This window comes from Pongo abelii, chromosome 4, assembly GCF_028885655.2.
Source record: "Pongo abelii isolate AG06213 chromosome 4, NHGRI_mPonAbe1-v2.0_pri, whole genome shotgun sequence".
Classification (NCBI taxonomy): Eukaryota; Metazoa; Chordata; class Mammalia; order Primates; family Hominidae; genus Pongo; species Pongo abelii.
Window position 1 is genome coordinate 151466123 of NC_071989.2, and position 26992 is coordinate 151493114.

At 41.1% G+C, this 26992-nt stretch overlaps 1 protein-coding gene across 11 annotated transcripts in view; it reads left to right on the forward strand.

Moving 5' to 3' along the window:
- The window catches only part of ARHGAP26 (Rho GTPase activating protein 26), a 462069-nt gene that overhangs the window by 327156 nt on the left and 107921 nt on the right, over positions 1–26992 (forward strand). For all 11 annotated transcript variants that reach the window (XM_009241146.4, XM_054556004.2, XM_054556006.2 and 8 more), the window contains exon 18: positions 23716–23875. In XM_009241146.4, coding sequence (XP_009239421.1) covers positions 23716–23875 — 160 coding nt within the window. The remainder of the gene's footprint in view (positions 1–23715; positions 23876–26992) is intronic.

A 26992-nucleotide genomic window follows, 5' to 3' on the forward strand; every position in this document is an offset into this window, starting at 1 on the left:
ACCTGGGACGCGGTTCCGAGGTGAGCCGAGATTGTACCACTGTACTCTGCACTCCAGCCTGGGCAACAGAGAGAGACTCCATCTCAAAAAAAAAAAAAAAAAAAAAAGGATATCCAACTGTAAAGTACAAATCAGAGGGAAACTCCCTGTGAGTATATTCAGGTAAATTTACCTAATTCTATAGAAGTCGTCATTTACCTTCCTGAGAACTTGACAAATTCTATCGAAGCAGAGCTAACGTGAAAATTGCCCCATGCAACAGCCGGGTGCGGTGGCTTATGCCTGTAATCCCAGCACTTTGGGAGGCCGAGGCTGGTGGATCACGAGGTCAGGAGATCGAGACCACCCTGGCTAACACGGTGAAACCCCGTCTCTACTAAAAACACACAAAAAAATTAGCTGGGTGTGATGGCAGGCGCCTGTAGTCCCAGCTACTCGGGAGGCTGAGGCAGGAGAATGGTGTGAACCTGGGAGGTGGAGCTTGCAGTGAGCTGAGATCGCGCCACTGCATGCCAGCCTGGGTGACAGAGCGAGACTCCAACTCACAAAAAAAAAAAAAAAAAAAGAAAAGAAAATTGCCCCATGCAACCTACTGACGTCTAAGATTTTTTAATTCAGATATCTCTGACATATTTAATTTGGTGACAGTGTTCAGTGGGACATATTTTGTATTGGTTGTAAAAGTCTGGAGTTTTTTTAGTGAATTATTTGTAGCATTCCAATTTTTAAAAAGTTGTAGTTCTGCCTTGGAATCTTCTCAGAATTCTGTACAGTTTTTACTATACAGAAGAGCTCTTCCTTTATAATAGCGCTGCCTCAATTTTGTTCTACTTGAGAACCTAATTAAATAATTTGGAGTTTCAAGCTTAGAATTCTCATTTTAAGCCTCCTTTAAATTCTTGTTCTACAGCTGTGCTTGACATATTTGACCATAAGTTCTAATGTTAGGGTTCAGACCATATATTCTTCTTTAATATTTACATTGGATAGCATAACTGTGAAATGGTATTTTAAAAAGCCAATTTCTCCTAAGCATGCAATTCCACAATGTCATTTTAACAATAACATAGGTGATTTTTTAAATTTTTAAATTAAATTTTGTTATATTTTTTACAAATATGTTACTCTTAATGGTGAATTCAAGTTTGACTTAAAACCAGTTCTTGGGAATAATTAGTATGGGAGGTTTAATTGACAGTAAGGTCAGTGTGAAAAAACAGATTGATCGATCTACCCTCAAAAGCTAGTGTAATTTTAATCTACATTAGCTGAATTATTTTATCTAGAAAAGAGAAAGAACAATTCTTTATAATATTATCAACAATGGGTAGACATGACAGGAAAACAATATTCAGCCCATAGTATTGCGAAGAGAATAAAACATGAAGATTGGACTTGAATCATGAATCTGTTCCTTCTTAGCTAGGTGACAACCTTGCTAAGTATTCAATTCCTCCGAGCCTCAGTTTTTTCATCTTTCAAATTGGAGTAATAACTTCTCCTTCATAGGAACTGAATTTAATAGTATAACACATATTAAGAAATTAACACATTGCCTTAGACTTGATAGACATTCAATAAATAGGGTTAGTGTTAAAGTATAACTTTAAAAATATTTTTTAAACATGACTTTGTAAAAGTATAGTATAGAATGAACACATGTCAAAGGTCTATGAGGCTACCAGTAGAAATAGAAAGTGGCTTCAAAAGAGGACAGCAAAGGCTTGTTTATATGTCCGATGAAAGACACAATGCTGAAAAAAGGTCACAAAGTTAGATTTAAAACTGGTTAATGTTCTGTAGGGCAATAAAACCTCAACTTTTGAGATTATCTTTTCTGCTGGACAGAAATTATTTGCATCTCTACCAGACAAAAATAATTTGCAAACATACCAATTTTAACTCAGTTTGATATCTGTCTTTGCAAAATCTGAGTCTTCATTCATAGTAAATAGCATAAGTTAAGCAAAAGTTACATATCCCTAAAAAATTATATTCCCAGAAAGTAAAGACCTAAGCTGACAATGTAGCTGCCCTGGGCAGGTGAGAGGCACAGGTAGAGGAATATAGAATTGCCAGTGTTGGTTAACTTGGATTTCAAAACCATGTGAGAATGAAGGTGAGACAAGGGGACCACTTGTGGGGTGGAAGAAGTTGGAACTGAGACCCTACCTTAATCAGGGATCCTTGACAGGCCTCACCATCATTGAAAGGATGGACGAGATAAAAAATCTACTTTCTAGCACAGGGATTCAATAAGCAATTTATTTTTCTATCTCAGCCTGTAAGGAAATTTGTAACCACATTCAAATTCATTTTTGCAGTGTCACTCAGTGATACCTGTTGTATACTCACTCTGTGTGCACTTAACCTGTGTTATTTAGGATTTCCATAAGTGAAGTTCCTCTGCTGGTAAGTCCAAAATTATAAACACACAAGGAAGTAATCCACCATTAGCTACAGTGGTGGCAATAGTGGAAGCAATGTGGAGGAATATCAAAACCCAAGAACTTCAAGAATAAAATCATAATAGAAAAATTCCATTGAGACCATAAAATAGTTATGTTTCAAAAATAAAAACAATAATAAGGGATTAAAACCAAAAGAACAGGCATATTTGAAAGAACCAACTAGAAGTTACAGAAATTTTTAAAAATCGTTGAAATTAAAAACGTAGCTGATGCAATAAATATCAGACTAACCAAAGTAGATGCAAGACTGAGCAAACAACAAAATAACTTTAGACAATTGCCAGAATGCAGTCCAGGGAAATAATGAAATAGAAAACACTTGAAGATACATGAAAGGCAGTATGAGAAGGTCCAAAATATGGCTATGGGAGCTCCAGGTGAGACTGGAGCAAATGGGAAGAGGTCATATCTGAAGAGAATGGCTGAGAATTTTCTAAAATTGAGAGACGTGAAATATCAGGTTCAGTATCACAGCCACTTCTGAAAAGAAAAATAAAAGTAAATAAGTCCACACAAATACTCATCCTAGAGAAGCTGCAGAATACTTCTTGTATACACAAAGGGAAAATCCATAAAGAATAACCCTTGAATAATAAATAAGAGCCAAACAGCCATGGCCTACATTGTGTGGGAAATAGCGAAGGAACATCCAATCACTAGCCTTACTCTTGGCACCATAAATCCTGGTAACACTAGCAAGTTAAATGATGCAGACTTTCTTCTCTGCTGTGAAAGTAGTTTTACACTGACATCCCTTAGATGTGGGATTTACAACTGGACATTGTTTCTTGTACTTACATTATCACCTCTGATTTTCGGCTTACTCACCTCCTGTGGTGTGAATTTGGGAAGCTTAGCTTCCTTTCTTCCAGTTTTAGGTTTTGGACATAAAACCCAGGTAGTCACTGCTTGGCAGTCTCCTTAGGGACTCTGCTGGCTTTGGGGGCAGGAAATGAAGTCTGTTTACCTTAGGCATGCACTTGATTTTCCTAAGGTGCTCCTTTGCTTCTCTTTTCTAGTATGAATGGGTACATGTATCTCCATTTTCTGGACTCAAATAGAGGCCATGCATGGTGGCTCATGCCTGTAATCCCAGCTCTTTGGGAGGCCAATGCGGGAGGATCACTTAAGGTCAAGAGTTCGTGACCAGCCTGGCCAACATGGCGAAACCCTATCTCTACTAAAAAAATTGAAAAACTAGCTGATTGTGGTGATGTGTGCCTGTAATCTCAGCTACCTGGGAGGCTGAAGCAGGAGAATGGCTTGAACCTGGAAGGCAGAGGTTGCAGTGAACGGACATTGTGCCACTACACTCCAGCCTGGGCAACAAAGCAAGACTGTCTCAAAAAACAAACAAACAAACAAACAAAAAACCAAAGAGTTCTGAAGCTATTCTTCACTTGAGAAGCATCACTGAGAATGCGTCGTATGCCAGAACACCTCTCTCTTGGATCATTGCAAGAGAGTTAGGAAGGAATGAGAATGAGTCTGGCAGGAAGGATGCATTTTTAAAGATGAGGGCAAAACAGAAAATTACTCTGGTTTGAATGTGTCATTTCTCTTTCTCATAATTTTTTGTTTCACTTTCAGTGCTGGAGACCAAGAGGTCTCTTGATGTAGGGTTGTGGCCCCATACACCTTCTATTTCTGCTCGGGGAGTGGTCCTTAAATGTGTCTTTCCTGGGCCTTCGGACAGTCCTCACTCTTTCCTTTGGTTTTTATTAACAAAAGGTGATTGTTTTCTTAGCTCTTTGGGGTGACTCCTTCTCATCAGGTGTCACCATTTCTGATTTTTTTCCGTCTCCTTTCCTCAGCATCTAACTAGGCAGTGCTTTGGTGTTTGTCAGATATAATGCTCTTCAGGTAATGTCTTTCTTTAATTACTTTTCTCTTCTTTTTTTTTTTTTTTTTTAATTTCCCTGAAACAGACACACACACTGTTGCCTTGAACAATTGCTTCCTACCTCCCTCTCTCTGGGAACTGGATTAATTTTTTTGTCATTGCTTAATGGAAATGTTGACATTTCAATTTCTGCTGCATGTTCTACGCAAAATTTAACTGGACAAGATAGGGAGAGAAGCTGGGGGAAAGTTCGTCATATGACATAAAAGCTTTTTTTTTTTTTTTCCGTAATGGTTTGGAGTGTGCCTTCCTTAAAAAGGGGGAAGCAGCTACTATGGCAACGGGTTCTATTTTCCCGAGGGGCTGTGGTGGCGCTGGTAGAACTGGAGTCTGGAGAACATGAAACAATAGCCAGGAGCCCCAGGAGCCTGCAGCATGTTTTTTTTGTAGTAATTACTAGCCTTTTTCATGATTCAAAACTATGTGTTAAGTGGGACTGGGTAGGTTGGCAGTGGTTTTGTTTCTGAGTGATATAGACAGCAGGACCGTGAGTAAGGGACCTTCTCTACATCTCACAGAGAACCCGTACAGTGCGCGCCTGGCTAGGGAGACTGCTCTGCTCCAGCCCAGATATCCCTCCCTCTTCTCTTCACTTCCTGCCTTCCAGGCCTGGGGCTCCCTCCTGATAAACTTCAGTCTGTTCCATTAGCAAGTACCAGAGTGTGAGTCTCCCCTGGCAGGTCTTCCTAGAAATGCCACCTCCATTTCTTTCAGAGGTTTCCCTTCATTAAAGACCTCAGTGTCAGCCCCAAACATGCAGAAAAGGGGTGCTTGTTTGACTCTCCTAGAACAAGTTCTTATCAGAGGCAATCTTTTTCCTCCCCTAACTCAGAATGCTGATCCTAATAAAGCTTGAGCAACAGTGCTTGGTTCTGCTAATCACTGACTTCCCTGCTGGACCCATGCCGGTCACACAATTAAAAGTTGGCGTTTGGGACTTTGTGGCCTGGTTACACCCCTGTGCCTGTTGCGTCGCCCATCCGGGCTCTAGGGAGACAGAGACTCTTTCATTTCACAGCTCATGAAATACCAGAGCAGAAAGCTTGCTTTCTTACCAAGGCATTCTTCACTAATAACGTTCTCTGCATATACTCCAATCCTGCCTCTTTGAAACTTCTGTTTAAATTAGTTCTCCTCCTCCTTCTCCTTATCATTGTGCTTTGTACAGCCCTTGATAATTTTCAGTACTTTTTTCACCTCCCTTGCTTGTTTTGTGCTTACAACATCCCAATGCCTTTATGAAATAGACCAGGGAAGAGGCAGCACAATCCGTTTTTGGTCTCTGTGGCAGCCACAAACGTTTATATAATGCCTCCCAAGTGCCATGGTGGAGTCTGGTAGAGTCTGCCCAGCTTCACAGGGGGGATCTGACATCTCCCAACTATTTCTCTTCCCCATGAAAATTTGTGAAAGATATATGGATTATAAACACAAGGATACCTTAATAGGTGTAGAGCTTTATTTAATTTTTAAAATGTAGAACTAAGGTGCCATCCTTGCCTGGTATGTTGTCTTCTTTACCTGTTCTTTTGATTTGCTTTGCTGCAGACTAATTGTGCCTGGGACCTTAAAAGTCACTGGATCAGTAGACATGGGAAAAAGTTCAATATCATTACTCTTCAAAGAAATGAAACTTTTAAAAGTCAGGAAACAACAGATGCTGGAGAGGATATGGAGAAATAGGAACGATATTACACTGTTGGTGGGAGTGTAAATTAGTTCAACCATTGTGGAAGACAGTGTGGCAATTCTTTAAGGATCTAGAGCTAGAAATACCATTTGACCCAGCAATCCCATTACTGGGTATATACCCAAAGGATTATAAATCATTCTACTATAAAGACACATGCACACGTATGTTTATTGCAGCACTGTTCACAATAACAAAGACTTGGAACCAACCCAAATGCCCATGAAGGTTAGACTGGATAAAAAAAATGTGGCACATATACACCATGGAATACTATGAAGCCTTAAAAAAGAATAAGTTCATGTCCTTTGCAGGGACATGGATGAAGCTGGAAACCATCATTCTCAGCAAACTAACACAGTAACAGAAATCCAAACACTGCACGTTCTCACTCATAAGTGGGAGTTGAACAGTGAGAACATATGGGCACGAAGAGGGGCACAGCATACACCGGGGCCTAACGGTGGGTAGGGGGGAAGAGGAGGGATAACATTAGGAGAAATACCTATTGTAGATGACAGGTTGATGGGTGCAGCAAACCACCATGGTACATGTATACCTGTGTAACCAGCACATTCTGCACATGTATCCCAGAACTTAAAGGATAAAACATATATATATTATATATATATATACACACAGTGGAATATTATTCAACCTTAGAAAAGGAGATCCTGCTATTTGTTACAACACGGATAGACCTAGAGAAAAAAAAAAGAGAAATGAAACTTAAGATAAAAGCTTTCAAAATAGCAATACCTTATTTTGGTGCTAGTGAAAGCACCAAAAGAAAAAATAAAGGTCCTAGGGAAATGGGCATATTAAAATTTTCTAGGTGGGAATGTAAGTTGACATAGATCTCATGGGTGACAGTTTGGTAATATCTATTAAAAATATTTATGCTGGCTAGGCACAGTGGCTTACGCTTGTAATCCCAGCACTTTGAGAAGCCAAAGTAGGTGGATCATTTGAGGTCAGGAGTTCAAGACCAGCCTGACCAACATGGTGAAACCCCATCTCTACGAAAAATACAAACATTACCCTGCAGGTAGTGGCACGTGCCTGTAATCCCAGCTACTTGGGAGGCAGAGGCAGGAGAATCGCTTGAGCCTGGGAGGCTGAGGTTGTGGTGAGCCGAGATCGCACCACTGCACTCCAGTCTGGGCAAGAGGGTGAGAACCTGTCTCAAAAAAACAAAACAAAACAAAACAAAAAAAGTATGCCCTTTCATCCAGAAATTCTATTTCTATGAATTTATTCTAGGGAAAGAAAGATATATGCACATATTTGTGTACATATTCACTGCAATATTAGTGGAAACAATCAAATATTGGAAACAATCTGACTGTCCAATAATGGGAGATTTCTAAATTATGGAATACCCATACAGTGAAACACTGTGCCACCGTAACAATGTTGAGTGAGACAATGAATGGTACTTGAAAAGTTCATAGTAATGCAGTAAAAAACAAGTTATAAAACTAGGTGTCTGCAATATGATTCCAACTTGATTTGAAATATGAGTGTGTGTGTGTCTGAAAAGAACGTGGAATGTAACATGTATACCTTAAAACATTGAATAACATTTAGTTATTTCTGGATGGTAGAATCACTGGTGATTTTTATTTTCTTTGTGCTTTTTATCAATTATTCTGCAGTAAATACTTTCACTTATCAGAAAATAAAAGAGAAGACATGTATCTTTTTTCCCCCTAACGATAGCACTGAAAGAAAGAGTAAAGGGTAAGCTATTTAAAAATAGGCCTAATCGGCTGGACATGGTGGCTCATGCCTATAATCTCAGAACTTTGGGAGGCCAAGGTGGGCGGATCACCTGAGATCGGGAGTTTGAGACCAGCTTGACCAACATGGAGAAACCCTGTCTCTACTAAAAATACAAAAAATTAGCTAGGCGTGGTGGCGCATGCCTGTAATCCCAGCTACTCAGGAGGCTGAGGCAGGAGAATCGCTTGAACCCGGGAGGTGGAGGTTGTGTGAGCCAAGATTGCGCCATTGTACTCCAGCCTGGGCAACAAGAGCAAAACTCCATCTCATAAATAAATAAATAAATAAATAAATAAATAAATAAAAATAAAAATAGGCCTAACCTAAAGACCAAACTGACATTAGCTAATGTCATTACATGATTCTGTCTTAACGAAGATAGAAGCATTTTATTGCGTAAGTTTTCTTCTGTGTGTGGGAATCATATGTGGGTGTATATATGTTTAAGGGGTATGCATCTGGGTAGACGTTTGTGTGTGGACATGTGTGTACAGGTACATAAGTACATGTATCATAACCTTGGTACAAGTCTCATAGCCTTGCAGCACTGTGTTCCTGGTGGGAATGGCATCTGTCTGCATGTCTGAAAATGCCACGTGTGCATTCTGCTGATCACCAAGGTTCATGGCTGTAGGCATCCTCTCTTCAATGCGTCAGAAGTCTGAAGAACATGTAGCTGCACTGGGGCGTTATGGGAAAGTAACGTGTAGGATTTATTAACTCATTTCTTGAAGCCACTCACTGTTTGTTTTTAAGTACCAATTTTTATTTTCCATTGCCAAATAGAGAAGAGACTTTTTTTGGTGAGTACAAGTATGGGTGATTTTGTTTTTTTTGTCATTTTTATAGTGAACTATCTGAATCCTGACTTCGCAGAGTAGCAGGACTCCCTGAACTGTGTTTCTTCCTCTCCCCACAAGTTTACCAAGCCCAAAGGGTCTTTTTAAAGGGTGACTTTTTCTTTTGTTGTTTGTTTTGTTTCCCACCCTTACTTAATGATTACTTAGCTCTTTATATAATCCAGCTAAATGCTGGTACATAGCAACAGGATTGTGGTGTGGCTTTCTCCTTGATGTAAATTTCTGGAAGATGGCCTTCTGTATGGGAGACTGAGCACTGGGATCTATTAGCGACATGTTTTTGGGAGGAGCTGCTTCCTAAATGGGTTGAGGCTGCAAAGATGGGCAGGAGGAGCAGCCAGAAGCCACAGGGTGTTTGCATCATTGTGCGGGTAACCACATGGTGGCAATGATTGCAGGGCTTCCAGTTGTACTCAGCAGCTGTTGACACAGACTTCAGAATTCCCATGGAAAAGGAAGTGAACTCCTTTGGAATACAATGCATTGGGCTTTTTTTTTTTTGAGGTGGAGTCTCAATCTGTCACCCAAGCTGGAGTGCAGTGGTGCAACGTCGGCTCATAGCAACCTCCGCCTCCCGGGTTCAAGCGATTCTCCTGCCTCAGCCTCCTGAGTAGCTGGGACTACAGGCGCGCGCCACCAGGCCCGGCTAATTTTTGTACTTTTAGTAGAGACAGGGTTTCTCCATGTTGGTCAGGCTGCTCTTGAACTCCTGACCTCAGGTGATCCACCCACTGCGGCCTCCCAAAGTGCTGGGATTACAGGCATGAGCCACCGCACCCAGCCTGGGCTTCATTATAAAGAGGTCTCAGGCAGGCATCGCTGATGCTTATGGTTGAAGATACAACTTATTATTGCCTAGGTGTTTGAGGGTGTGATTTGTCATCTGCCTCTAGGCTGTAGACTTCTGGACTGCACCGTTTGATTAATGGGCTCAGCTCACAGGTCTCTTCCCTAGAGAGGCCTTCCTGGCCTACCTAAGTTGGTTCTCTTCACCAGGTTTCGTCATATACCTCTGTTTGATTTCTTCATGGCACTTCTGTAATCTGACATTTTTACTGATGTATCTGTGTGTTATCTGCCGTTGGTATGAAAGCAGGGATCTTGTCAGTCTGGTTCACTTCTTTATCCCAGTGCCCAGAAGGGTGCATGGCATCTCATAGGTGTTCAGTCGGTATTGGGTATGAGCATACTTGGTGTGTTTAGGAACAGACAGAAGGCCAGGGTAGTTAGAGCTCTGTGAGTAAGAGCATGGTGGTATGACATGAGGTTGGAGGGGTCGGTAGGCAGGGGCTGGATCGTATAGGCCACGATGAGGTGTTTGGATTTGCTCAAGGATCTGGTATTCATTAAGTGGTTTCATCTCTGTAGATTTATATACTCTCCAGATTGGTCTGCTAAAGTCAGTTACTGATGGCTTTTCTGCTGGGAATTGTGCATCATTGTGTCCTTGAAGTGCCACTGTAGCCTACACTGTATTTCTCCTCCCTATCTCAGCTGCCATCAGCTTGGCCTTCTTCACCCACCTTTTCTGTTTAGCCAAGCAAAGCAAGATGACAGCAACTAAGATGTCAGGCTGTGATGCCTGCACAATAGAAAGCATTTTAGAACTTTGTCATTAAACACTTTGACTTCCCCTTTGAAAAATATCTGTTTAGGTTTGGGCTTTGTGAGTGACTCTTGCTGAGAGTGTGAATGTTGGGTGGATCAGGGACCCAGATCTCGACTTCACTCTGAATCGTTTGGTGTCTTTGTTACCAGACACGATCTACTCTTCTCTGCCTAATGATAGTTGGTTTGCTCACCTTGGATCTCTGGTTTCTGTTGTCAACCCTGTATTTTAAAATTTGCTTTCATGGTAGCAGAATTCAATGAGTTTCCAGCTTTGTGCCACCTTTGAGGAGGATAAATCAGCTTTTGCTTTACATGTGTTGAAGTAAGAACTTTATTGGCTTCATTCCCTGACAAATCTATTTTTGTGATTAAGGCAATAAATATAACAGAAGGGTTTGTGTGTTCACTCTAATCCTCACATGTACCAATATATATAAACATTGTTATTTTGTATGGATGAATAAATAAGAGGAACTGTTGTATCCCTTAGGCTTGAACTTACATTGAAATTTTGGGAGGTGATGATTTAGTGCAGCAAGGAGCTAGGAGGTGTTGCCACAGAGTTTCAGGAGGAGAGGGATATAAAGGTGTAATCAATTCAGATTGTTTCTAACTTTTATGGATTGTGAAGATTTGTATTCCTTTTTTTAGTGGATTCCATTCATCAACGTTAGACATGTAAACATATGGAATGTTGATGTACTATACCAGTAATCTTCATGAATGTTAGAGATCTAGGATGTTTTTCACCTTTTACCCTATGAATTGACCTCCAGAACTTTTCCATGGGGTCTCAGCTCTTGTACATGAAGAGCATAAACTTTTTTGGACACCATACATTACTGTTTTTTTCTCTCTTCTAATCAAATATCCAAACATAATCTAAAAGTACCATGACAGGACATGTAGGTTTGTCAATTCCAGTCACTTTGGTAGATTGGCCCTTGAAATAAAGCTAATGTTTTCAACTTCAGCCTCCCATTTTTTTTCAGACTCATGGCGGGGAATGTAATTTTCTGTTTGCTTTTTGGGGTGAAAGTACATTCCATTTCAAAAATATGCCAGTCACATGAGTTATTTCCCTCATTTAAAAAAATCCCCACAAAAGGAGATAGTTTACCTAGGGTGCGTATTTCATGAGTGTATGCTTCTCTATCAGTCTGTCCATCTCTCTGTAACATTTCCCATGAACCCATCTGTGGATTTGGAATCTTAGTCCTTCCAGAAAGGATTATCGTCATGTCCATAGAAGCTGCAATGAGATTTACGTCTCTTGGGAAGTGACAAGCTCCCAGCGCTGGGTCCCAGAGCCACTGTTCCTGTTGGAGCTAAGCCACATGGCTAAGGGCCAGTCCCTTAACCTTTGATTTAGCTCCTTTTGTCCCTGTCCTTTCATCTGTAAAATGGTGCTAGTAATGTGGATCTAGTTTCAGAAGACTGCTGTTTATTTTAACTAATTAAAGATTGTTACATTGGTGAAATTCAATGGACTCTACAAATGTTAATATTGGTGCTGATCATGGGTGGCTATTAGCTGGGTAGCAGGTAACTCACACCTAGAAGCTCTTACCTGCTCTAGGCCCCAGTTCAGGTTTGGCTAAGATTCTGTTCTTCCACCGGGCTTCCCAGTAGAGGTCTCCAGCACAATGACCAAGAGGAAAATGGGGAACAACTGCAGAAACCTATAAGGTTAACACAGATATGTAGGCGCAAAGGCACAGGGCCTGACACATTTTAATTAAATATGAACAGTACTGTAATCTGGTTTGTATATGTCTTGAATTCTCTTACTGGGTTTTATGCTAGCTTGTAAAGTTCTTATCTCTTTTTGGTTTTTGTTTTTATTTTTATTTTTAGACAACATCTTGCTCTCACGCAGGCTGGAGTGCAGTGGTGCGATCTCGGCTCACTGCAACCTCCATCTCCTGGGTTCTAGCCATTCTTATGCCTCAGCTTCCCGAGTAGCTGGGACTACAGGCGCACCACATTTTGTGTTTTTAGTAGAGATGGGGTTTTGCCATGTTGGCCAGGCTGGTCTCAAACTCCTGGCCTCAAATGATCTGCCCACCTGAGCCTCCCAAAATGCTGGGATTATAGATGCAAGCCGCCACACCCAGCCATATCTCTGTCTCTTTGAATGTTAAGCAACCTATGGAATTTCAGCATTTAGGTCTTAGTTGAGACCTTTCTGAGTCTACAGAGAGGATGACTAATACTGTTACCCCTCTGATCAGAATTTTCTAATTGCTTTTCATCTCACTCAGTGAAGAACAAAGCTTTTACAGTGGCCTGCAAAGTTTTCCAGGATTTGCCACCTTCAAGTCCGTTATGTCTCTGACTTTTCCTAATACTTGCCCCGTTGCTCTCTGGGCTCCAGGTACACTGGCATTACCAGCATGCCACAAAGGTACTTACCCTGAGGTGTTTGTACCTGCTGTTTCCTCTGCCTGTAGCTCCATTCCCAGATGTCCTCATAGCTTGTCAAGACATGCCTTCTCCATGAGATGTCCTTGACCACCAGTCTAAAGCTACAAACATTTCCTCTATACTCCCCATCCCTTTCATGCTGGCTGTTTCACCATAGCACCATATATTTTGTTTGCTTATCGCCTGTCCCATTCCAAAAGAATGTAAGCTTCTCTAAGGCAGGAAACTGGAGGAGTCTGTCTTGTTCACCAGTATATCTCCAGCACTTAAAGCAGTCCCTGGCACACAATGGGTGCTAAAAAATAGTTGGTAATTGAAAAATATATGTTGCAGTTTTGGCCTTTGTGCTGGGTCACCTTGCACTTTCTTCGTTGGGTAGAAAGTCCCAAAGCATTGTCTCCATGGCTTGCTTGACTTTGGGACAATGTTAGCTTAAAGGTGGTAGGTTGTGTAGTTGAAGGAAATGTCACTAACAACAGGAACCGGCATTTGCAGCACTTGGTAACACCAGACTGGCATACACATGTGCAACTTTTAAACCTCCTCTATTTACCCTCTGGCATCTTTTTCTAGATGTGAGAACTAATCAATAAATCAATGATAATGAATGTGAAAGCATTTTATGAACTATAAAATGCTTTGCAAATGTTAATTACATTGGACTTTAGAATGAATTGTTATGTAATTTAAAATAGTTAAGTAATTTTCCAGGAAGAAAGGCTTTCTGAGTCAGCTTCTCTGCATGTCTTTTTATATGTGAATGCTGCTCTTCCCCATCTGCGCCCTGTGGACTGGGACCAAGAATACAGCTACTAGCTGAAGCCTAAACTGTCCAGGATGAGATAGGTGAAAGCTAATCAGTTAACCCCTGGATCTAAGGAATGTGTTTTCCCTGTGCGTAAGACTTCCAAATCCCAGGTAGCTGAGACAATGTAGGGCAAATAAAATGCAGATTGGCCTGTTTAATCTCTAAATGACTAATTTTGGAAAACTGGGCAGCTTACAGCAAAAGTATCATTCTTCTTGGGTTCTAGTAATTCCCATGACCCAGATTAGCTTTATTTACCAATAGAAAAGCTTAGAGATTTTATACTGTTGTTGGACATAGATGACCCTAATATTCTTGTTTGCTTTCAACTTATCCTTGTAAAAATAATCAGGTTCTTCTTTGACCCATGATCTCCCTAAGGTTAGGCCATGTAGAAAAGAAGAGAAGCAAATGAGATAAAATAACAGGATATGTATTGTATCTCTCTTTCTCTCCGTCTGTCTGTCTCTCTCTCTCTGCCTCATACTAGAGCATTTAAGAGCAGTAGCTTTGAAATCAGACTGCAGACTTTTTGGTCTCAAATTCTAGATATGTGACCTTAGACAGATTTCTGAATTTGTCTGAGCTCCAGCCTCTCTATTTGGGATATTAATGGAATTTCCCTCCTAGGGTTACTTTAAAGATCACATGAGATAATTGAGGGAGTGGTTATCCCTGGCTCACAGTAAGTTCTCAGCTCATGTTAGTTGCTGTTACTGTTGATGAAAATCCTAGTAATAATCAAAGACAGGCAGGAAATAAAGGAATTTCAGAAATGGATAAAGAAAAGGAGAGATAGGAGACACTGTCTTAGAGAGCTATTAAATGTACTGAAAGGATCCTGGTATAGTAGTGTGAGCTCATGCTGTATTATACAATGCATATTAGGTAATGCATGTAATAATTATTAGACCTTGTAAATATTTTTTTGGCTGTTATACCTTCCAGATTGGCCAGGGAGAGACGCCTAGTGCATTATATGCTATCTGTGTCAGAATGAGCTGCTGTGGCCAACCACGCCCCCCATCGCCCCCAGCTTGGCAAAGGCTCTAAGACAGCAGTAGGTGACATGTTTAACCCAGGTACCTAGTGCAGCTCAGCCTTGACACACTTAGAAGAAGGTGGCCTCCCAAAGCATCCACGTGCTCCTTTATTTTCCATTCAACACATGATATGCAAACTGCTAGGCACTGGCGTGTGGCAGTGAAGGAGGCTGATGACATACCTCTCCTCTTGGAGCTCTGCTAAGTAGGGGAGACAGAAAATGTCACTTCCATGAATGGTGATATATTTATAATTCAATAAGTACCAAGAAAGAGAATTGAAGAATTAGAATTATAGTAAGGGACCTGACCTAGCGTGAGGTGTCCAGAAAGACCACTTTGAGGAAGAGTGGCAAGGAGGACAGAGCCAAGTCAAGAGGGAGAGGGGCTACAGAGTGGCCCAGGAATGGGGATCAGCATTAGGAAGGAAGAAACTAAGGCCCAAAGAGAATTTTAGCTCAGAGTTGGGAGAGTACAGGGACTGGGTAGAGGAGGGCCTTGAGAGATCAGCTGGATCCTGTAGGTCCTTTGCCAAGGGTTTTCTTTAAGAAAATATATTTTTGTTGTTATTGTAAAATACATATAATGTAAACTTTACTACATTGACTATTTTTAAGTGTACAGTTCAGTGGTGGTGTACAGTCACCAACACCATCCATCTCCATAACTAATCTTCTAAAACTGAAACTCTGTATCCATTAAACAAAAGCTCCCGATTCCCCTTTCATCCAGCCCCTGGCAACCACCATTCTACTTTTCAACTCTGTGAATTTGACTACTCTAAGTACCTCATATCAGTAGAATCATACAACATTTGTCTGTCTGTGACTGGCTTATGTCACCTAACACAGTATCCCCAAGATTCATCCATGTCATAGTATATGCTAGAATTCCCTTCCCCTTTAAGGCTGAATAATATTCTATTGTTTGTATGTAACACATTTTGCTTATCCGTTCATCCATCAGTAGACATTTGGGTTGCTTCTGCATTTTAACTATTGTGAATAATACTACAATAAAAATGGGTGTACAAATACTTCTTTGAGACCCCATTTTCAATTATTTTACACATATACCCAGAAGTGAAATTGCTGGATCATATGGTAATTCTGAGTCTAATTTTTTGAGGAGCTACCATACTGGATGCTAAAGAGTTTCAACTTGAAATTTAGAACAGTGAGAAGCCTTTGGTAGATTTTAAATAGGGAATGGAGTTGAATTAGAGAAGACGAGTGGAAATAGAGCTAGTTACACCCTCAGATTTTAGAATACCTCTGCATTAGATTGCAAGCTATATGAAAAGAGGTATCTTGTCTTTTTTTTAAATTCCGCCAAATCCTTTTTCCTTTTCTCTCAACAATTTTCAGTACCAGGTGGGCCTCTGTTAGTGGAGGTTAAACTGGACCTAAGTAATACTGAGCAGTACTTAACATCTCAGCAGCCTTCTTTACCCATCTGATATGTAGCTATGTGTTTCCCCAGAAGCAGAGAACAGTTTGCTAGTTATTCACAGAGCTTTGACATCCTTGAATGAAAGCAGTACAGCCTGGATGAATACATATATGGCCATAATTATCTCCTTTTTGGACTACAGAACCCATTTTGGCTATTTTTCCCTCCTTTTTTTTATTTCTCCTTCTCTCTCAATCTTACAGGGCTCACTCTTTCATTATTAGGAACTGGCTCTGACTGTGCCAGCCAGCTATAAATGGAATGCCATCATATTTGAGGGTAGTTCATCATTTTCATAATTTTGTCAAGTGTGCAGCCATTTTCCGCTGCAAGAAAGAGGAAGAAACAGTGTTTAGTCCAGTATCACTCCCACAGGCATAAATGCTCTCTTTCTCTCTTTTGTTTTTACTTCTTCCAATTTAGTGATTTGTGAAGTGAATGAGGGAGAGGCCCTCTTTTTCCTATTGTAACCACTGATTTTTCCCCTACGGTGACTTCATTTTGGGTTGAATTTTCTGAGGAAGAAGAATGCCTTTTTAGCGTAGGTTGGACTTGGCCCTGGTGGTGTGGGAGCAGGAGAGAGCTGGGGTTGGGAGTATGGACTCTGCAGACTTCATTCCCCTCCTGGCTTTGCCCGTCATTAGCTGTGTAACCTTGAGCCAATTACTTACCTTCTCAGTGCTTCTCTTTCCTCATTTGTAAAGTGGTAGTGATAGTGGTACCTGCCTGCCTCAAAGGTTCTCCCATTAGGAGACACTGTGTAGAAGTACCCACCATAAGCACTCAATTAATTATTCCAAGCTTCCTGTCTGGCTTCTCACTAGATAACCATTTCCAGGAAGATGTTAAATGTGGTTGGTGAGCCAGGTCTCAGTCAGTACACAGAACGTTGTATCTGACACCCTCATTCTGGTGCCACCATTGGGGCAGTCCAGCAAGCTGTGTTCATGGCCCTGACGGGTGTTCTCCACAGAGGCCTCATCAGCACTGTTTGGAGCAGTCCTGCCTCACCGAGTCCAGGTAGTATCCAGGCAACACAGAGTCTGACTTGGTAGAAAACACGCAGTGAGTGGCAGTGAGGATTCCCCCCGTCATCCTGTGTTATATACTAAGGATGGATTTGAGGCTGGTGAAAAGAACCAAATTGACAGTCCTGGAAACTAAACTTGTCTGGTTAGCCACAAAAAAGTGTTGTTCCAGCAGCTTCATTTCCAGCTAATCCTCTTCAGCCTAGAGCTTGGAGCTTCCCTGAGAGGGTAGTAGAGAGAAGGGTGATATTGACTGCAGCTTAGGTACCCGCCCACGTACCTATAATACTTTCAGAATTGGTCATCTCAGGCCTACCCTAGCACCTGCCTGTGTTCTGCAGAAGATGCATTCCAAGGTCGTGATCCAGCCCCTAGTCCTAACGTATTTGTGAACAGGGAAGCAGCTGGTGTAGAAATGTCCCATGGGATTGACCGTGACGTATCTCTTAGAGGAAAAAGCTTGGTATGGCCTCCAATGGTCAGTGGAGTGCTCAGAACTGTTCTTTGTAGGGTGGTGGGCTTTGAACGGTGGGGGAGAACTTGCTGGGCAGGCTAGGGGCATGATGTTGTTGGTGTCATGAAGGCAGAGTGAGTTTGGTGGCTTTGCTTTGGCTCCATGTGAGGCTCTCAGCCTGTTGTGCCGGAAATGCTTATAGGGAAGTGATAGAAAATAAGTACTATAGCCAGGTATAGTGGCTCATGCCTGTTATCCCAGCATTTTGGGAGGCTGAGGCAGGTGGATCACCTGAGGTCAGGAGTTCGAGACCAGCCTGGCCAATATGATGAAACCCCGTCTCTGCTAAAAATACAAGAGTTAGCCAGGCGTGGTGGTACGCACCTGTAATCCCAGCTACTCCAGAGGCTGAGGTAGGAGAATTGCTTGAACCCGGGAGGTGGAGGTTGCAGTGAGCCGAGATCACGCCATTGCGCTCCAGCCTGCGCAACAAGAGTGAAACTTAATCTCAAACAAAAAAAAAAAAAAAAAAAAAAACACGAAAGAAAGAAAAGAAGTACTATTATGATTTGAGGTTTTCTATAGATTCAAAGTATTTCATAATTTTTTTTTTTTTACACAAAAGAATGAAAAGAGGAGAAATACAAATAGGTAGGGTACAGAAGTCTTTGAAACATAAGTGGAGAAGATGCGACCTCTTGCCTCAAGCAGAAGCAGGCCACTAAGGGTTCCTGGGCAGGATACCAAGCGAAACTACCAACTAACAACGTGGCTTTAACTTGGCACTTGCTGCTACTACTACCACTTTCATCAGCACTACCTCGACAGCCACCATGACAAGAGCAGATGTCATTTATTAAGCTATTATTTCATGCTAAGGGATTTACTTGCAGAATCATACTTAATCAGCCTTTCAAATTTACAAGCTGCAAGCTACATATTATTGCTCCCATTTTATATGTGAGGAAACAGGTTTAGAGAGGCCAGGTGACTTGCCTGCTGCCATCCAGCTGTTAATGTGTGTCTGATTCCAACTACTGTGCTATGATCTCCCTTAGCTTTATTGTCCAAATTTGCAAATTGGAGGGAATATTTGCACTTTGTACCTCTATAGCAGTATTTCTCAAATAGTAGTTCACGGCATATAAGTGGCTCATGAAAACAATTTATCGGATAAAAATAGAATAGAATAGGATAGGATGGCAATAGGAAATATCAGAGTGTGTCATACGTACTATTCCTGAAAACTTTTGTTTCTGATATGGTGTGGGGGTGTGTGCCTGTCTGTTTATGTATGTGTGTATTGCTTGGTAAAATATACTTCCTACCTTGGGTCATTGTCAGAAAGTTTGAGCGCTACTATTATAGAGTTATTATATAGGTCAGATAAATGTAAAAAGTTGTTGTAGAGCTTTTTTAAAAAGTCTAAAATGCTCTGTAAACCTAAGTTCCTGTTTAATATTGGAAGGTGAAGCAAACAAGGAAGGGATGGTGGATAAGTGGGATGGGCTGTTGCTCTACCCATCCAACCCATGGTACATTGTGAATCTGTCACTACATTGTATCCAGTGGAGCCAGTACTCCTCTTTGACATTTTTCAACATAACACTCTAGGCCTCAAGATGAAACTTATCTGCAAACCCTACAATAAGCTTATGTATTGTTGGAATACTTTAGGACCAGTCTGGTGTTTTAAAGTACTACTTAGCACTTATAGAGCTCTGGCTCTCATTTAAGCCCTAGGAAAACAGATGTGATCCCTATGACAGCCTGGGGGTCTCTGCCTTACAAGCCCTACAAGGGTTGGCTACTGCTATTCCCATCATAATGCTCCCTCTGCCACCATGCCCACCACCATCTTTATCTAGAAGTGATTTACCTCCTTCTGCCACTCAAAGGATATCAGACCAAAACAGAGTCTCTATCTATTTCCCCTTAAAGCAAAGGTGGCAAGAGGCCCCTCTGCCAAGGCCATTTTCATGGAACATGCTCTTTCCTCATTGATTCCAGTTCATGCGGGAACTGCCTGAAACATGGGGTACCTATTCTTCCCCACCCCCAACAACTGCCCTGAAGTCATGCCCCTCAGGAGATCCACTGCTTCTCAGTGGATGCAGCCATTCTGATGATCACAGAAGAAACTGGGTCTCTCCCAAGTGAATATCACATGCAAAACTGTTTCTCTGTAGCATCCAAAGGAAGCCTATGGAATTGGCAGTTCTTTCAAAAGACACCACAGCAGAGTAGTCCACGTGGACGTAGGGATCTGAAAGGCATGTGTCAAAGACTCCTTCACTGCAGTGTGAAGTGTACAAGAAGTTTCTTTGTGTAGATTTTAAGTCAAGACTCAACATGACATTCTCAGCCGTGTGAGGAGGAACTCAGACAGCTCAATTTGACAAAACAGCGGGTTCTCTGTGTTTTATAGACCTTGCTAATGAACGAGTCCCGTGGCCTCTGCTGGACCGGCTCTGCTCTGCTCTGCCAGCCTGTTTCCTATGCATCTGTAAATTCATCCAGCTATAACGGATGGCTGGTGCCTGCAGAGGCTGAGGTCTAGGCCTTTCTGTCCGGGATACATGGAGATCTCAAGCCATTAATAATTCATTCTGGAGTAATGAACATGGCTGTACCAAGTTGTGAGCAGTAATAATCAAGTGACGGATCAATTTATTACTTCAGTGTGCCGAAATATAATGGTCATTAATAATGAAAGGTGTAACTCCTCCCACCCAAAAAAAAAGTTTCCTAAGACTTAGATCAATGTGAGTTTTAAGTTCTAAAATAACATGGGTCATTAAAAGGGAAATGAATTATGCTGGGTAACTTCAAGCTTATTTATATTCAGAGTTGCTAATCCAGAATTACTATACCTTTTTTCCAAATGCCTTTGGGCACTGGGGCCTGCAAATCAGAGTAATTATTACTCATTAATTAAGTCTAAGAAATGGAACATAGCTCAAGACTTTGAAAAGGGAGGTTGGGATAGTTGAGATACATTCCCCAAAAATCATTTGAAGTTTAATGAGTAAGTAGCTGGGTTGGGAATTGTTTTAGGCCTACTCAGAAACTCCCCTCATCTTTTAATGCCTCAGTGAAAGCTCATTGTGCACCTCCTGTGCCAAGCAGTGTGCTCAGCACTGGTGCTACCAAATAAAATACCATACTTCCTCTTCTCAGGCCTTGGTAGGGATGACAACACTGTAATAAATGCAGGAGCAGGCCAACACTTCTGCCTTCACTGGGTATAGAGGATTGGAGAAAGGTGAGAGGAAAGTACAGAAAGGAATGGGCCATTTGAGCTGAGCCTTGCATATTAACAGTTTGTCAAGCAAAGAAAGCAGCAAAAGAACATTCCAGGCAGAGGAATGATATGGACAAAGGCAGAGAGGTGTGGAAGTGGAATGAGAGTGAAAAGTGAATTAGTATGATAATTACCACATATCCCATGCATTATCACATTTAATCTGTACAACATTCACATGAAGTAGGTATGTTATTCACCCAACCTCTTCTTTTTTTTAAAGATGAGGAACCCAAAGCTTAGAAATATTGAGTCACTCTGCCCAGGGACCCAGAGCTAGGAGGTGGCACAGGAAGGCCTAGTGGTGATTTTGAGAAAGGGTATGCTGTTTTATAAGAGTTCAGTCTTTGTGTTAAAAATAGTCGGGCAGGCCAGGCACAGTGGCTCACGCCTATAATTCCAGCACTTTGGGAGGCCAAGCTGGGAGGATCACTTGAGACCAGGAGTTCAAGACCAGCCTAGGCAACATAGCAAGATTCTGTCTCTACAGAAAAATTTAAAAACTAGCCAGGTGTGGTGGCGCATGCCTGTAGTCCTAGCTACTCAGGAGGCTGAGGCAGGAAGATCTCTTGAGCCCAGGAGTGTGAGGGTGCAGTGAACTATGATCATGCCACTGCACCCCAGCCTGGATGACAGAGAAAGGCCTTGATCACACACCGGGGACTGTTGTGGGGTTGGGGGAGGGGGGAGGGATAGCATTAGGAGATATATCTAATGCTAAATGACGAGTTAATGGGTGCAGCACACCAACATGGCACATGTATACATATGTAACAAACCTGCACGTTGTGCACATGTACCCTAAAACTTAAAGTATAATAATAAAAAAAAAAGAAAGAAGAAAGAAAAACAGTGGGGCCCACTACAGGTTTACAGTCGTCATTATCAGAACAATTAAACAATAAAAGCACTGCTAAACATTCACATATGCCATGCCATTGTGTTCTCGCCAGGGGAGGTGTGAGAGCTGAGTTTTAGGTGGAACTGCTGATAGCAGGGAGGATAAAGCTGAAGTTAGAGGTTCTTGGGTCAGGAACCCTAGTTAGGAGGCTGTTACTTGAGTCAGATGTAGTGTGGAGAAGCCTGACGGGGAAAAATGATCATCATCCAAACCACGTATTTTTATATTGGTCTACAATTTGAAGGTACTTTCATAAAAAAATAGCTTGTTGATTCACTTGCACACGGGACTTTTGTGACAAGAGGGTAAGTTTAATGACTTAGCTCTTTTGGAAGGGGAAGTATAAGGACATAGAATTTCCTTGCCACACAGAGGAGCTGATGTTGAAAGTAGTGATGTTAAAAGCAGCTTGTAAATATGCATACTTGCTGATTGACTGAGGCACAGAACCGAAGTCTCTCCTCCTTGCCAGGTCAGAATTTGACCATCTGCATTAACTTTGTCAGACTGGAAATGTGATGTGATTCTGGGTAGAATGGAAAACATAAGTAAAACCAGGAGACTCAGCAAGAACTAAGAAAATGTTTATAAAATATTCTTTATGTGGACCAGAAACAGGCCACTCTCCCTGCTGCAGGTGTTGCTTAGCAATCAAAAAGCAAATCCTCTTTCTAACTGGGCTGTGCCACAGTTAAAGTTTCATAAACCTAACCATGCTCTGCCCACCTTTAGAGGAGAAAGTTAAACTCTTAGCCCTAAAAAAATTATAGAAAGGTACACATCTGCTAATAAAATTGGTTGATATGGTATTTCAATAAAGGCTCAGTTTAAAAACCAGCACTTAAGGCAGTATAATCTCTTTTCTTCCTTTAAAAAAAAAAAAAAAAAAAAAAAAAGTGTACCAGAGAAACAGTGAGAAACACTGCAGGCATTTATAGAATTGTGTAAAAAAATACTCCATATAAATAGCACTAAATGCTAGGGAGGTAGGTCTGTGCAAACTGCCTATCTCTACCCAATTTGTCTCTAGTTTCAAGTTAGTAATGAATAGCTTCCTTCTTGTAACAGGTGATTTAGGGAAGCTCTTGATATTTTCTCAACAAAACTGAATGGCATTAACTTTTAACTTATTTGTTGCCAAGTAGATGATTTATATGTTTTTATACATGGGGCCAGCAAGTGAACAATTGAGTTTTATAGCTAGGTCCTGGTGGCCTGGGTATGGAGTTCAGATACATCTTTTGAGTAGTTGTTTATTCAAAAATATGCCTGCATCTTTAGCAAATTACTCACAGGGTCAGCGACTGTTGACCCTGTGTGTTTGTTAGACTTTGAGTATAAGTGACAATATAAACACAGCCATATAGATGAATATACACTAGTGCATTTTTATTTCTGTTTATGCCACATTTCACTTAATGTGAGCCACATGTTTAATCTGATCGGCTTTTAATACTTTAAATCTAAAGTGCTGAATTTCCTTACTTGGTTTTAAATATCCAGATCTGCCCATTTTAAAAATTATGTCTATTTAGTGCTTATGTTTGCAAATGTATTAAAGCCATCAAGAGGTTTTACATTTGCCATGGAGAAAAATGCTAATCATTGCAGTTTAAGCAGCTGCCAAGTACATAAATTGTAATTAAAAGGGATTAGCAGTTACCTGGACTTGCAAAACAGGGATTCAGATGTTCAAAGGTTAGTAATTTGGCAGATAGTTGCTTTGATTGGTTGGTTGTTCTAGGCAAAATGGAAATGATAAAGCGTGTCATATCCTGAAGTAGCAAAATAGCCTGGATGCTGAAGATTTCTGAAATGTGGTAGATTTTCTGACTCCTGTGGCATCTGACGATGTCCCAGGTTCTGGCTCCTACAGATGAGGAGTCTATAGATAGGAAGATAGGAAGGATACAGGGTGGTTGGTATCTCTGTGTACACAATTTCTCTCATTGGTACCTTTTCTTTTCCCTCCTCCCAGTGTTGCTAACAACCACAAGCAGAATTTGATGACGGTGGCAAATCTTGGCGTGGTGTTTGGACCCACTTTGCTGAGGCCTCAGGAAGAAACAGTAGCAGCCATCATGGACATCAAATTTCAGAACATTGTCATTGAGATCCTAATAGAAAACCATGAAAAGGTAATATGTAATTGATCACTTGCAGTGAAGAATGTACCTGGGGGGAAGCTGCATTGGAATTGACCTTCAGAGTTGGCTCAGATTTGCATTGCTAATCGCTCTTACACTGTCGTGATGATGAAGTTGCTGGTGGTGGTAGTGCTGGTGGTGGTGATAATGTAAGGGTGGTGGTAAAGGTGTCAACTGTGGTAGTTACGATGACAACAGCGGTGGTTATGGTGGCGGCAGTGGTGGGTAAAATTGATTGAGCATTATGTGCCAGGAACTGTGTTAAATACTTTATATATATTGTTATTTTATCCTCACAACAATTCAATGAAGGAAGTACTCTTATGAACCTCATTTTGGAAACACCCTTTGCCCATTTCTTACTTGATTGTTTTCTTATGAATTTATGAGTTTTTTAAATTTTCGGGATATTAAACTTTCTTCATTTGTGTTGCAAATATTTTTACCTATAGTTTGTCTTTCAATTTTATAAATGGTGTTGTATTTTTTATACAGTTTGTGTGCGTGTGTCTTTATGGTCTGTCCTTTCTTTTGGGGAATTGGGGTTCCTAGTCTTTCTTTCGAAGGTTTTCCTCATCCCCCAATTTGAAGAATGTTAACGCAGAGCTGCCCTTATAAAACTGGGGAGGGGACATAAAGCTTCAGTCCTCTCACCCACTTCATTGCTCTTATGAGCAAATCCATATGAAGCTTCTCAGAACTTGTGCAGGGTTCCCTAAAGCACCATTTGGCAGCAACAAATCTGGAATCTAATAAAAAATGCTGTTCCTCTTAAGTAAAAACTTTGCCTAGAATGGCAAATTAATCACGCACAATAAATCCAGCATCTGACCATGCCTCACCACCTACACTGATAATGTTGTAAGCCACCACTGTCTCTTGTCTCACTTTTTACAAGAGCCTCCTTATTTGTTTCTTTCTTCTACCCTTGGCCTGTCAATTCTGATGTCAGCCACCAGAATGAGATTTTTTTAAATGTTAAGCCAGATAGTATCAGTTGTCTGCTAAGAATTATCCAGTGGCTTCCCATTTCATACATTCGCCCACATAGTCTCTGTCCTCTTACTGTTACTACCTGATCTTGTCTCCTGCATCTCTCCTATAGCGGTCTTGTTTCTGCCTTGCTGTTTCTTGGACGCCACAGGCACATTCCTACTTCAAGGCCTTCGCAGTTGTTGTTCCCAGTGGCTGGAACACTGTTCTTCCACAAAACCACATAGCATATTTCTCACTTCCTTCAAGTGTACTAAGTGAAGCCTACCTAGATCTCTCTGTTTAAAATTATAATCCCAACTTCCTGCATTCCCTTTTCCTTTTATTCCACTTAGTCTGTTTTCATGTCAAAAGACAAAATCACAACAAGTTTAGTTTAAAGATGTTAATTGACTTTTATTTGCGATTCTAGAATTGGGCAACACCTCATTCTGTAAAATAGAATGAATGTTCCAGGAGCTGAGCAGAGGGGGTTGGCTTTATAGACAGAAAAGGGCTAAAGAAGAGAACAAAAAGCAGATTAATTGTTTTGAAGTTACTTTCCTTGTAAAAGTTAAAGCAGAGGGGACTTCCTTCTGTGCTGACTAAAACTGGCCTGTTTGGGGATTTGCCTGTTATCTCTCCCCTCATTTATTGGAAGGTCAGACAAACAACTTATTTTTGGCCTGATGGCATAGAACTTCAGCAGAAGTGACTGCATTTTGATTTGGTCTCTTGAGCCTAGGGCAGGAGCTCAGTCCAAACCAATGACCTCCTATCAATTTTATTTAACACATAGGACTTCACAAATTATAGAGCATGTAATAAAATTTACTTACTGATTAGATCCATTGGCTTTCTGACCTCTCCAAGCATGTGTGCTTCAGGAAAGCAGGGACGTTGTGTTTTGTTCCTCAGTAGGCACTAGTACATTGGTTTTGGGTGAATGTGGTGGCCAGCCTCCAACATGGCTCCCAGTGATCCTGTCCACCAGTGTTAATTCCCTTGTGTAGCCTCCTCCACCTCTGAATAGAGCTAGCCTATGTGATCAATAGAATATTGCCAAAGTCATGGTATTTGACTTCTGAGAACAGAACATGTACGTTACTCTGGGAAGGTCGTCCTTCATATTCATAGGGTTTGTCGTCTTTGTGAAAGCAATTGGAATAAGCCATCTTGACTCCTTTTTCAGTGTAGCTTCAGGCCTAGCCTGGTATGAAGCAAGGAGATGCTCCCTCAGTCTTTTTTGGAAGTCTGTGGTGTTCATCTCACAGCAATTATAAGCATCCGTGGCTGTGCTCTGGCCTCTGGCTTTCTGGAGATAACACTTTGTATAAACTCCCTGCCAATAGAACTTAATGTTAGCCATCAAATCCAGAGCAATTTTATGTCCTCAGAAGGATGTTGTCAGAGTCTTACTCTTTAAAATCCACAATGTTGGCCAGGCATGGTGGTTCACACCCGTAATCCCAGTGTTTTGGGAGGTTAAGGTGGGAGGATCATTTGAAGCCAAGAGTTTGAGACCAGCCTGGGCAAAATAGCAAGACCCCCATCTCTACAAAAAATAAAAATGAAAAATCAGCTGGATGTGGTGGCACATGCCTATAGCCCTAGCTATGGGAGGCTGAGGTGGGAGGATCACTTAAGCCCAGGAGTTCAAGGTTACAGTGAGCTATGATTGCATCACTGCACTCCAACCTGGGTGACAGTGAGATCCTGCATCTAAAATAAATAAATAAAATGTTTTAGAACATAAAAATTCATAGTATTTAATGTGTTAGTTAATATTTACCAACCATTTCCTTAGACTTGGCTTTAATTTTCTATGATGGAAACACACACACACACACACACACATACACACACACAAACACACAATGTCTAGGGGTGACTATTCTTCTGTCTAGTCTTAGTGTCAAAAGTTAGACAAAATCGTGAAACCCCACTTGAAGAAATGCTTTCCAGCAGCACCTTTTCATGTGAAACAAGTTTGCTTGAAACAAGCACTGCTACAGGGCTGAAGTATATATCCCCCATAGCGACTAGCACAGTATTCTCTCATGTTGTTAACATTTTATATAAGGTGTTTACTCTGTGCTTCGGAATAATCATTAGGAGGGCTCTAGGAATAAATGG